The sequence below is a fragment of the Meriones unguiculatus genome, chromosome 7 (genome assembly GCF_030254825.1).
Source record: "Meriones unguiculatus strain TT.TT164.6M chromosome 7, Bangor_MerUng_6.1, whole genome shotgun sequence".
NCBI classification, from domain to species: Eukaryota; Metazoa; Chordata; class Mammalia; order Rodentia; family Muridae; genus Meriones; species Meriones unguiculatus.
The window spans coordinates 119,873,464-119,886,080 of NC_083355.1; the positions used below are offsets into that span (position 1 = coordinate 119,873,464).

At 50.1% G+C, this 12,617-nt stretch overlaps 1 protein-coding gene across 5 annotated transcripts in view; it reads left to right on the plus strand.

Moving 5' to 3' along the window:
- Nucleotides 1-12,617, plus strand: part of Ptprn2 (protein tyrosine phosphatase receptor type N2) — a 695,760-nt gene that overhangs the window by 456,425 nt on the left and 226,718 nt on the right. For all 5 annotated transcript variants that reach the window (XM_060388289.1, XM_060388288.1, XM_060388285.1 and 2 more), the window contains one exon: nucleotides 1,898-1,962. In XM_060388289.1, coding sequence (XP_060244272.1) covers nucleotides 1,898-1,962 — 65 coding nt within the window. The remainder of the gene's footprint in view (nucleotides 1-1,897; nucleotides 1,963-12,617) is intronic.

Consider the following 12,617-nt stretch of genomic DNA (forward strand, 5'->3'; position numbering starts at 1 on the left):
TGTTGACTGATCTGGTTCAGGCTTGTTTATCAAAAGCCACTCCTGCATGTACATCAACTGGAAATCTCCAGCTTGGGCAGGTTGGAGAATTCCCCAGGTGCCCTCACACCTAGGGCCCACCCCCATGAGCATTTGTCTGTGGTTTCCCAGGACAACATCTCCAGGCCTCAGGGGTGATGGTGGCCTGCTTCCTACAGCCTTACAGGGCATCCGGAACCTGCAAGGTCAGCGGACAGAGAACAGGTGCCTTTCAGCTAGCACCCTCCAGAAGTCTGGAGGAGGTGCCTTCTTGGCCCGGACTATTTCTGTAACTAAACTTCACCCGAGCAGCCACTCAGGTGTCTCTGTGACGTTCCATGTCATAGTGACACCAAGTAGCCACAGGGACAACAACCACCAGGCCTGATATCCTCCCCTGCCTTTCTTAGAAAGAATGTGCCAAGGCTGGATTATATTATTCAGTTTAAGTATGTATTAGCTGGCCCCTTTCTATAAAAATCTCTAAATCTGAGATCTCTGCTCCCTAGTGAGAACTGGAGTGTCTATAGAGCCCGTCTTTAGGCCCTTGGTCAGCCTATTTAGAGAGTTACTGTCAGCCCTCTCCAAATAGCTGTCGGGCAGTACAAGAGACTATGAAAACCAGTCACTTCAGACCTCAAGAAACGGTCTCTTGCCGTCCAAGTTCTGCCTGTGCAGCCATTGGCTCCACCCTGCGCCCCTCCCACCCGAAGGAGTCCTAAGATCCTCCAGCCCTTTAAGGTGGCTTCATGTCCATCTTACTTTCAGAATAGTGCTAGTTTTTACACTAATGGGCACTAGTGTAAAAACTTATGCCCATTTCTTCAAGGGGAAATTTTTTTCTATAAGACAACAAAAGTCATAGTGAATAAAGTAAAAATGATAAATTTAAATAAAAAACAAGAAGACAACGAAAGTCTCAGGAGGTAGAGAAGCCGGGCAGGCTGTACTGGGAGAGCATTTGGATTCCTCTGAAAGATGTAGTTCATCACCCGAGATCTGTGCAGGTGTTCCACAGGGGGAGAGGAGCACACTACTCTTTTCTTGCTCTATCGCTTTGCATTAATCACAATTTCAGCACCCTCCGCTTCCATGGGGTTTTCAGGAAGAATCTGGGTTTTCTTTTTTCCTAGTTTTTTTTTCCCCCAAAATGACAGGAGATTTATCCAAAAGAATACTTCTGCTGAATCACAAGCCAAGGTCAACTGCTTTGTGACACACTCCCTTTCTGGGAAGTGGGGGCCTCTGGGTCTGCTGCCCCGGCCTTACAATGGCTAAGACTTCACTTGCATCTGCTAATTGTTTCCCAAGCTCATTTCTTCTGGCATGATATCAAATGGAATTTGTTCTCTGAAAGTCTTCCTCACATGAAGTCCGGAGCAGATGAGGGTGGACCTTCATTGAAACAGAATTGTCACGGGATGCTTTTGGAAGGGCATGGATTAAAAGGGCATAAAATAACTCATGGCTCCTGTCTTGTAAGCAGACAGACAGCTTTTTCCAAGTGCATGCAATGCTAGCTAACAAAAAGTCATTTCTCAGTGGGCACGCACATGTATGTAGATAGAACATTACACCATTTTAAAATGAGAGCTTACAGCTTTCCAAGTGTGTTCACGTAAAATTTCCCATCAGATCCTCAGTGACTGGAGATTGCCTGACATGGCATGACTTCAAAGATGACAGAAAGTGCATGAGGTGCTTGGCTGAGCCAGACCAATGACTGGGACATAGGGTTCCGCATATCCAGTCCCACCTGGCCCTTGACAGAGCACCCCATGAAATCAGGCCGTTTTTCAGGGGAGTTTGCCAAGAGGGAACACTCTCAAACGCCCCACCCTTCCCTATACTGACTGTCTTCTGATTTTTCCCTTCACAGTTGACAATAAAGACCAGCTGGAGAAGACATCTGGACTGATGATCCTCCAAAGTGGAATCAGGCCGGTGAGTAGTGTGTGTCTCCGAAAAGGATGATGATGCCTCCCGCTTGGTGTCACAGTGCTGGCCTCTGGTGCTGCTGGCCTCTGGTGCTGCTGGCCCACTGGTGGTGCTGGCCTCTGGTGAGGCTGGCCTCTGCTGAGGATGGCCTCTGGTGCTGCTGGCCCACTGGTGCTGCTGGCCTCTTTTGGTACTGGCCTCTGGTGAGGATGGCCTCTGGTGATGATGGCCTCTAGTGAGGCTGCCCTCTGGTGAGGATGGCTTCTGCTGGTGATGCCTCTGGTAATGATGGCCTCTGGTGGTGCTGGCCTCTGGTGGTGCTGGCCTCTGGTGAGGCTGGCTGGCTGGTGGAATCCAGGAGCGTAGGTTTGGTTCATTGTGTGGTTAATCTGAGTAACGTTTTGTTGGCTCAGCTGGCAGGAAATCGGTCTTCCCAGTGTTGATGCTCACTAATGGTGTAGGCAAATGTGACTGTGTATATTGCTTTTGAAATCATATGTTGGTACCTCCCAAAGAAAAACCTGTCACAATTAAGCAAAGCGGGAAACTCCAGAAAAAGATGAAGACTTAAAACACCTAAATTATGGGGAACAATCAAGTTCCAGGAGATTATTCTTTCCTTGGGACTCCAGTGTCTTTGTTATTTAAACATGTGTGTTTAAACGAAGCCACAGGCTACACATGTGTCCGCCACGGGATGCCAACACACTCTTCAGTGTCCGGCTGTCGCCTCCCTGCTATCAGACACGCACATCCTCTCAGCGCTTGCTGGAGGCCACTCTCTTGGCCGAGTGACAGTGTAATGAAGTGTGCGTGTAACGGCGGCTGAGGTTCCTCCTGGGAGCCGCATGGAGCCACTCGTAAGCCAGCGTGGACCAAAGCCAATCTGTGCTCTCATGTCTGAAATTTCAGATTTCACAGCACTTGCCATTAAAGGTAATTAAGTAGGAAGGAGTGCTTGTTTGTAAGTGTTCCCTGCTGTAGAGTGCCTCGTCCTGGCCCAGCCGCTCCGAGACTCCCAGCTTCGTTGGGGGAGCTCTCATTCTGCACCAGGTCTTTGGCTCCTGGAGCCAGGAGATGCTTAATTGGTGACTGTTCTTAGAGGCCTGGGCTGCCAGGTAGCTCTTAAGGGGGCTTGAGTGCCTGGGGCATCTTAGTTATTGGCAGCAGAGTGTGGGAGAGTCTATAACTGAGAAACTTCTCAAAGGACATTCTAAGAGCCTGACAAATGTCACTCACTCTTCTGTGTGTGTTCTTGAGGCCAGGGTGGCCCGTGCTGAATTAGCAGACCAGGTGACAGCTGAGGGCCCTCTGCTTGTTTGCTCTTTCTTTAGCAGCCAGTGGAGTGGAAGAAAGAAGCCAAATGTCCTGGGGCTTCCAGAGCAACCTACATCTAAGTGAGGCCGTGTCAGGGAGAAACAGTGCAGTGTGCAGACTGGACAGTGGGCACTTGCGTGTTACTGCCAGGTGTCTCCAGGTAGGGGCAGCTCATGTGCTGGCCTGTGTTTCCAGTTTAGTCTCTTCCTGTGGGAGCAATGGTTGCACCCAGCCATTGAGAGCAACCCAGAGTCAGGCTGCAGTCATTGCGATGACCTGGTTTCAGATTATCCTAGAGGCTGTGGATTGAGTGTGTGAGCCACTCGGGAAGCTGGCGACAGGTGGGTGATAAGTCCGTGATTCGCACAGGGACAACAGTGTGACTCATGCACTTGGATACTGAATACCCTCTCCCTTATTGTGGTGTGGCCTCCAGCAGTCCCAGGACAATCAGGATGAGGAGGTGGGCCAGCCCTACTCAGCAAGCTAGGCCTGGCTCTCAAGCACCTCCCAAGCAGTGCTTGGCTTTCCCCCTGAGACCCACACTTTCATACCCCACCCCAGCATGATGACAGGCTCCACAGAGGCTGCTCAGAACACAACTGCTCCTCTAGGAGCACAGAGCTTGCAAAGCTGTGTCTTAACTGTCCACCTGGCCCACCTCGGCCTATAGCCTCCAGCACTGCCCTTGTAGCAAGGGATGCAGGCTTTCTCCCCCTAGGACCTGTGTGTTGCTCATCCTAAGTATCTTCCTCCAGCCTGCAGTGATGGCTTCTGTGTGTTTTTTTCTCTTAAATTGTGGTGCCATGTCACACAGGTGGTCAGTGTTGGCCCCAAGGCTCTGCATTCTGAACTGTAGATTAGTCAGTGTTGACCTCATGACTCCATATCCCACTGTAGAATGGCGAGTGTCAGCCTCATGGCTCCGTATCCTACTGTAGAATGGTCAGTGTTGACCTCATGGCTCCGTATCCTACTGTAGAGTAGTCACTGTCGACCTCATGGCTCCATATCCTACTGTAGAATGGTCAGTGTCGACCTCATGGCTCCGTATCCTACTGTAGAATAGCCAGCGTTGACCTCATGGCTCCATATCCTGAGCTGTAGCACAGGTCAGTCAGTGTCCACCTCGAAAGACCCTTACTGTGTCTTCTGAGGTGGCAGATATAAAATGCCTGGACATAGTTAGCATTGTGTGAATGCGGCTCACGTGCATGTGTCCTTCCAGTCCATCTTTCACTGCCCTAAGTGTGACTTGACTTGGTTCCCAGCACTACACTGTGAGACCTCTCCTCATGTGACCTGCAAGTCCCCTTTCCTTTGTCGCTAGCATGCTGTGAAGCTCAGCTAGTGACTATGGTTACACTTTCCTTCCCATCTTTAGTGTGAAAAACTGCTTAGTGTTATTTTCAAATGGGTATTTGCTGTCTCCCTGTGGTTGTCTGCATTCCTTTTGTGATTTCTGCCTTTTTATCTTGTTAATTATCTTAAGCCTAATAATTCTATAATTTTACCTGTATTCTCTTACACACTTCAAATCTAAGGTTCTTGTGGCACTGCTTGTCACGCCCTCACTGCTTCCATGGTGGTTTGTTCTTTTTGTATGGTTGATGGTGACCACACACACACACACACACACACACATATATATATACATACATACACATATGTGTGTGTATCTTTCATGTATGTTTGTTTAATTTTGACTTTATCTGAAGCAAGGAAATACTGATTTTTTTTATATAAGTTTCTCTCTTAGTTTTGAGTTTTTCAGTTTGTTTGTTTTGTTTTTGAGAGAGGGTCTCACTATGTAGCTCAGGCTAGCCCATCTCAGCAGCCTTTCTGTCTCAGCCTCCCACACCAGAGGCTGGTGTCAGCCTCAGCGGACAGCAGAGGTGTAAGCTGCATGCCTGCCTTCTATATGAGATTTCTGTGCAAAGAGTTTTACTCTTCTGTCCATGCCCACGGAGCTCCCCACCTTGAACAAGGCTCTAGTCTTGGTTTCATCCTTCTCCCCACCCTCAGCTGGGGGTGGCTGGCACTTGCTCCCTGTTCCCCGTTGAAGAGACTCCGAGGGTTACCAGCCTCAGCGTTTCTGCCTCTTCCTCGGCCATATTGCTGTCTCTGAGCATGAAAACCGAGTCCTGTGCCCTTGGGTCTCTTTAGAGGGACCAGGTCTCTAACAGTAGCCTCAGCTCCTGGCCTTGACCAAGCTTTGATCCCTCCTGATCCTGGGCATCTGGACAGCCTCCTTTCGTCCTTTGGTTCTGGTGTCAGCAGTGTGCAGATTTTAGGCAGTTCCTGTGGCCATGAGGTAGGAGAGCGCCCACCTTGCGCCAGCTCAGTAGCCCACTCACACATCACTCAAAAGGCAGAGCTGAGTGTCTACTGTGTCCTCAGGAGGTCTGAGCACTGAAACACAGCCACAAGCGGGACAGATGAGCATAGGCGCCCTTCCTTCTCCCCTCCAGGGAGCTGGAGTTCCTGGAGAAAACTTCTTGTTCTCTCAAGACAAACACTAGCACCTGAGCCAGTTCTAGACTCCCAGGGGCCTTGGAGACTCTAGCCAGTCAGTCTCTCTCTCTCTCTCTCTCTCTCTCTCTCTCTCTCTCTCTCTCTCTCACACACACACACACACACACACACACAGACCTGTGGTCACCTGGGCTTACCATTTCTCTAAACATGTGCTGTGGGCCCTGCCTCTCAACGTGCTAAGCCTGCCCTCCACAGCCTGTCCCTTTGGAATTTTGAGACCCATGTCCCCAGAGTCTATTTCTCACTGTTGTCTGGCCTCTGCCACCCTTGTTGACACCTGGTCAGCCTGCAGCAGCTTCCTACTCAAAGCCAAGTGCCCGTGACCCTCCAACCTGTGGCCGCAGCCCCAACCTCAACGGTATGTTCTGTGAGGAACCCTGTTCCACGTGGCAGATGTGTCCCTCCAACCCCAGAGGCCTCCTCCTCATTGACTTCAGCCCCACCTTTCTGCCCCGCGAGTCACCTTTGCTCCCGAGATCCAAGCCAGCGGCCCCTGGAGGATCCCAGCATTCTGTCCCGGTGCTTCCTGAAGACAGCTCATGTCCAGACATCCATCTTGGGATCCTTTCGCCTCACCCAGCAGCCGCTTCGAAAGCCGCTGCTTTTGAACCTTTGGAGTTGCCTGGCGTCACTGCCGTGGCCTTAAGCCCAGCTCTGCATATGTGCAGCTGGTACCTCCCTTCCCAGATCCAGGCTGGAAGCTGCCCTGACCAGCCCAGAGCATTTACAGCAGCAAAATGGGAGGAAAGGTTTCAAGCTGAGAAAATTTTTAGAAACTTAATCATATCTTTTTCCTAATCTTAATTCTTGCATTCAGTTAGCCTGATTTTGATGATTTTTATAAGTGTATTTCTAATTCTTCTAATTCCTGACTCTGGAATGTAAAGCAGAGTATGATTGTGGAAATCTAACGCCATTTACATATCTGCTCTAGGCACTTGTAATTCACACGTGTGATGACAGACAGCAGAATTAAAACCTTTTAAGCCAAATAGAAATATCTCAAAACAAAATTTAAAAGAAATGAAGAGACTGTGGTGCACACACTATTTCAGAAGAGTTGGGTGGTATTTTGATGTATTTCAAAATCTAATTTCTGATACCTTGAAAACTTTTCATGTATTACTCACGTTAGGAAAGTCGTGTTTCCCCCAGAGACAATTATAATTGCCCCGACGAAAAGCTCAGAACGTGCTAAGAAACTAGAGAATTTCCGGCAGGCGCGGGTCCTGCTCGTGATGGAGTGGGGCTCCTGCTTCCAGCTCCAGCCAGGAACGGAGCTTCCAGGCTTCTCTGACCAAGCTTCGCCGCAGACAGGACAGACTACCTGGCTCGGCATCTCCAGGGTGACCTCAGAGACCCCAGAGTCCACTGGGCAGAGCTCCTCTCATGGAACTGCGCGCCCCCTGCTGGAGAGAAGCCTCGCGCCCACAGAGTGGCTGAGGCCCAAAATGGGTTTTCAGGAACCTCCCTGAGACTTTCCATGCGTCTTCCGGGTTGAGGTGGTTCAACAACTGTTCTTCACAGCCATCCAGCCCTGTCACCAGCTCTGCGCTCTTGCTGCCTCTGCTACTCCTAGCTTCAGGGCAGAGTTTGCTTAGAGAACGGACTGTATATCTACAAATCATCCACCTTCAATGTCCGCTAGAAATCCATGCACTGGGACTCCTGTCCCACAAGCAAACGTCACTCTCATGAAGCTCACTGTGGTTGAGACCCCGCATGGGGCTCCATGGCTGCAAATGAGAAGCAAGAGGTATGAGGAGGGGATATGGAGGAAGCAGCCTCTTTTCTCCACCTTAGCACACTGCTGAAGAAGGTGTTGGAGGTTTAAGCTTCTTTCATCAAAATCGCATCCCAGAGCTGGCCAGGAGGCTCAGTGGGTGGAGGCACTTGATGCTAAGAATTCAGTCACCATGTTCTACATGGTGGAAATAGAGAGCTGATTGTCCCCAGACCTCCAAGTATGTATTGTGGCATGTGCCCATGATGTAAACTCATACGTACAATAACAAACAAACAAACAAACATTCCCAGCCCAGTGACCCTAGACAGCTAGGAGGAGCTTGGATCCTGAGAGAATATTTGGGCGAAACCAGTTGGCAGAGCCATGGAGTGTCAGGGGCCTCTGTGCCAAAAACATGAACCTTGATCCTTTGGTTCAGACTTTGGATGGCAATGTTAATATAAGGAAGCCGGTCACCGAGTATAGAAATTAAAGGAATAAGAGGCTTTATTTTATAAAGAGGAAAGAGCTAGAAGGAAAGAGGAAGAAACTTAAAGTACAAAATAATTATACTGTAATAAATCAATGGGATTCTGTGATTCCTGAAATCACTAAGAAAACGCTGCCTTTCAGGTGGCTGTACACACATGTAAACACATTGGTACTTTACATACATGTAAGGTGCTTTACATATATGTACACGCATGTGTAGGCACACTGGTGCACACAGACCAGCCATCCTGCAGTGAGGTTAGAGGCTGTTTGTTCTTCAGTGTCTTTTGGCCTCTTCCTTTGAAATCACCACAGATTCAAGATGCTGTCGGCTAGACCAGAGAATCCCCACACAACTCTCAGCCAGCAGGGAGCCTGGGGTCCGTGTATATAACTATAGGACATACAGCCAGGAGGCCAATTCTGTGTGGCATGGGTGAACAGCTCTGGGACATTAGCACCGCGCTGTACCATCTAAATAGAGAAGGCACACGACTCTGCTAAGTGGCCGCATGTCCACACTGATATGAACAGGCTGATGGTGAGCTCAGCTGGGTCCCCACCGCCTCTGGTGCACTGTGACTTTGGGGTCCTTGGCCACAACGTGTCTGTGACGACCCTGCGGGGTGTGTTGTTCCTGGAGAGGGCACAGTAGGCAGTGTGAGCCACCCTGAGGTGAGGGATGCACCCCAGCATCACAGAGGAGAAGCAGTGGGTGTGGTTGGCGGAGGCAGGCCTGTGATGAGGCGGTGCTTGTGCAGCCCATCTTGGGTGGAATGTGGGGGGACCCTTCCCGGAAGCTGGGTGCATAGAGGAGACAGGCGTGGGCAGTGAGCCTGTGCACAGAAGGGGGGGCTTCTGCAAGCCTGCTCCTGGTGGACCTGTGTGAGAGCAGGGGTCTCGCCTGCCTTCCTAGATTCCGGGCTCAGACCCAGTGTGCAGGCCCCTGACCTAGCCCGTGGTTCCTTGTTTGTGCACTGTGACCATTGGAGCAACAGTTCTCCAGAAGTGAGCGACTTGGCTGGAACGTGGTGTGCCTGGGTGACGGCGACTCAGCCATGTCCTGTGCCACTGCCAGCAGTGCCACTGTGGCAACAGTCTGTGGTGCCCTCTGGTCCTTTTGTTCTTTTTGACTCTGTGAGCCAAACTCCCAGCTTCCGTTTCCAGGCAGCGGAACCGGTGCGTTTCCTTGGGTGGCCATCCTCAGTGCAGCTCTAGGAAGCGGCCGTGTGTTCAAGGGTGTGTGAAGAAAGGAGGAGGTGTGGCGGGTGTCTCAGTGAGGACCAGGAACTGGGGTATGGCTGGTGCTGTCGTGCCCGACCACCTGCCTGGAGACCCCGTGGGACTGTGTGGCTCCTTCATGGCTTGGGCCCTCCAGCAGCCCATGTATCGTCTAAGAACAGCGTGCTACAGAGTGCTGTGCCCTCGGGACCACAACCTGTGAGAACCACAAGGTGCACCTCATTCCCCAGGACACTGTAGGAAAGCCCCATAGAAGCCTTTCCACCTCCCCGCCGAGCCGTCCCGTTTCTGGCTTTGGGACAGAGGCTGGGCCCTGGCTAGGGCTGGGGACAGTGAGGGAGCCGAGCTGCCCTCCTGGCTAGGGGCTCAGGGGCTTCTTGTTCAGCCCCTGCAGCAGTCCCCATTACCATTCCACACACTCTCACCTCATTTTATTCTAATCTGCATTTCTTGACAAAGGAAACAGATTTTTTTCTCTTAAATGCACAAGTGCATAGGCCTGAGAAAAGACTGTTGACTCTTCAGTACTCCTAATTTGTGTTTGAAAAGGAAAATCTGCATGAAATTGCATTAACTATCTGGGGCCCCACCTCGCTTTTCTATGTTCAACCCCTCCACGGCCCCCATGAGCAGGGAGCAGACTAGACAGAAGCGGAGTTTCCCCACAGCCCCCTCCTGGGCTCAGCTCTGCTTCTGACACTCAGCTCTGGCTTGACACACCTGAGGACCCAGCACTTCACCTCCAGCCCTCCCTCCCCACTCAGCATGCGTCCCGCGCAACTAACTGCACTTACTGAATGGGCCAGCACAAGCTCACTGTGAGCACCTTTCTCTCCTTCACCACCACCGAGAGCACCAGCCCCAGGTCACGTGGGCCTTTCACGCTCCCCTGTGACTCCGAGGCACAGAGCAACCATATGATGCAGCAGTTGCCATGGTAACGGATTCAATTTTTATCCAATATCAAGGTAAATAGTCACGTAAAATGAAGTAAGTCGCCTGGATGGTGGCTGCCCACCTACTCCTTGTTCTTCCCTAGCATTTTCGTGTGTTTTATAAAAAATGCATAATGTATCCTTCAACGGCATGATGTGACTTACTGTCTTCTGACATCTTTTGGCTTTCTCCCCTTGAGGAGCAGAGGTCACCCTGGCTGGTGTCCTCCCGGGAATGATGGTTCCAGGCTCCTGTGGGTTGGAGGGGCCTGTGAGCTTGGGAGCAGAAGTTGATTTTCATTTAACGAGCTGAGGTCTGGATCGAAGGCAAGCGCTCAGTCTCCTGTATCACCCACGAACACTGCCCACTCACATCATCTATCCACTGCACACTGGTAAGGAGGCCCTCTTGCCCAGTAAGGGGCTGTGCCCACTTGAGGGTCCACCTGTAAAGTGGTACATGCTCTCCAGCAGCCAGGCAGGCGTGTGCCTCCCCAGACACTCCTCATCAACTTCTGCACCTTAGCAGCAGCTGCCGCGGAGAAGAGAACCCTGCTCGGAAGTCATCTGGGACCGGGGTCTGGCATATGCTTGCTACCTCTGCCCCTAGCAAGCCACAGACACTGCATCCGATGTAAACACACATCAGTCTTCACCTAGCTGCTGTGGCCTGCCAAGAGGAGCACAGTCTAGAGGGCACAGAAAAAAAAAAACCTGAAAACTCCTGACTGTGTTTAGAAAATAAAGACAAGAAAGCCCCGCGATGCAGCAGGACCTGTCCCTATACACGGTTGTGCTAGGACACTGGGGCCCAGTGTGGCCACTCACGTCAGCTCCCTGAATGCTAATTCCAGCAGACTCTACCCTCATGGAGATCGGTACAGAAGACAGGAACTTATTAATAAGCCTTGCTATTCCGTGTGCCCCTATCAACTGCTCTCCCACCCCATCCTTCCTGCTCAGCTATGAATGTGCTTGCCTGTCCTCAGGGTTGCCTGCAACTGAAAGGTCTCCCAGCCACCCAGCACTGTTTCCTGGGTACCAAAGTCCCAGGGATGCTAAGCAGAGTACCTCAGCGGGGATGGAGTCTCCCAGCAGAAAGCTACTTCCACAGTGTTAGAAAGTAGAACCTCAGTGTGGTTAATAATAATTAAGACAAAATAGAAAGGAAGCTACAAGAGTAGGAAGTCCCAACGGAAGGAAAGAAACAAGAAAATGGAGGAGAAACGATAAAAACAGGTTCTCTTTGAAGATGCCAAAATAAAGCCTAATTATTTATAACACAATAAAATTTAAAACTACAATGAATTGAAATCATGTGCTTCTCACATTTACTAGAAACTATCAGAAATCTGTGGGTGAAGTGTTTTAGCATCTTTCTCACCTACCTTACCCAGGACAGCTACAACCATTGACAGTTTCAGCCCTGTACACTGGTTGTGGCTTAAGCAGCAGACTCACTCTAGCCCAACCCCAAGGCTAAAATCTAAGTCTGAGGCACAGAGGTTCCCACAGGTCCCCTGAGGCCTCTCTTTTTCCTTACAGATGACATCTTCCCCATGTCTTCAAATGGCTGTCCCTTTAGATGTAAGTGTCCTAACCCCTTCTTATAAAGACACTAGTCCCATTAATAAGAGCCCACCTCATTTACCTAATGCCCTTTATAAGACCCTCTCTCCAAATACATTCTGAGAGGCCTTCAGGTCAGAGATAACATACAAGTTTTAGAGGAACATGATTCGGTCATCGTACTGACCCCAGTCACACCTAAACCAACAATGTCTTTTGTCTAATTCTTCCAAATGATAGTGCTTGGGCAAGTTAGTGTCTGAGAACTAGGTCTATGGCTTTCCTCTACCATATCAAAGAATAAATTAAAACACAAGAAATGTTACCAAGGAAATTAGGGAGGCTAGGTGAATTGATGGGGGGGGTGGATGGATGGATGGATGGATGGATGGATGGATGGATAGATGGATAGATGGATGGGTGGATGAATAGATAGGTGTTTGGATGGATGGATGGATGGATGGATGGATGGATGGATGGATGGATCGGTGGGTGGATGGATGGATGGATGGATGGATGGATGGATGGATGGATGGTTGTGTGGGTAGATGGATGGGTGAATGGATGGATGGGTGGGTGGATGGGTGGGTGGGTGCATAGATGATTAGATGGTGTCTTAGTTAGGCTTTATTGATGTGAAGAGCCAGCAGGAACAAAGCAACTCTTACATAAAAAAACATTTCACTGGGGCCGGTAATATTTCTTGTGTTTTAATTTATTCCTTGATATGGTAGAGGAAAAGTCATAGAGTTTCAGAGTTTTAGTCCACATCATCATAGTGAGAAGCATGGCAGTGTGCAGGCAGACATGGTGCTGGGGAAGGAGCTAAGAGGTCTATATCT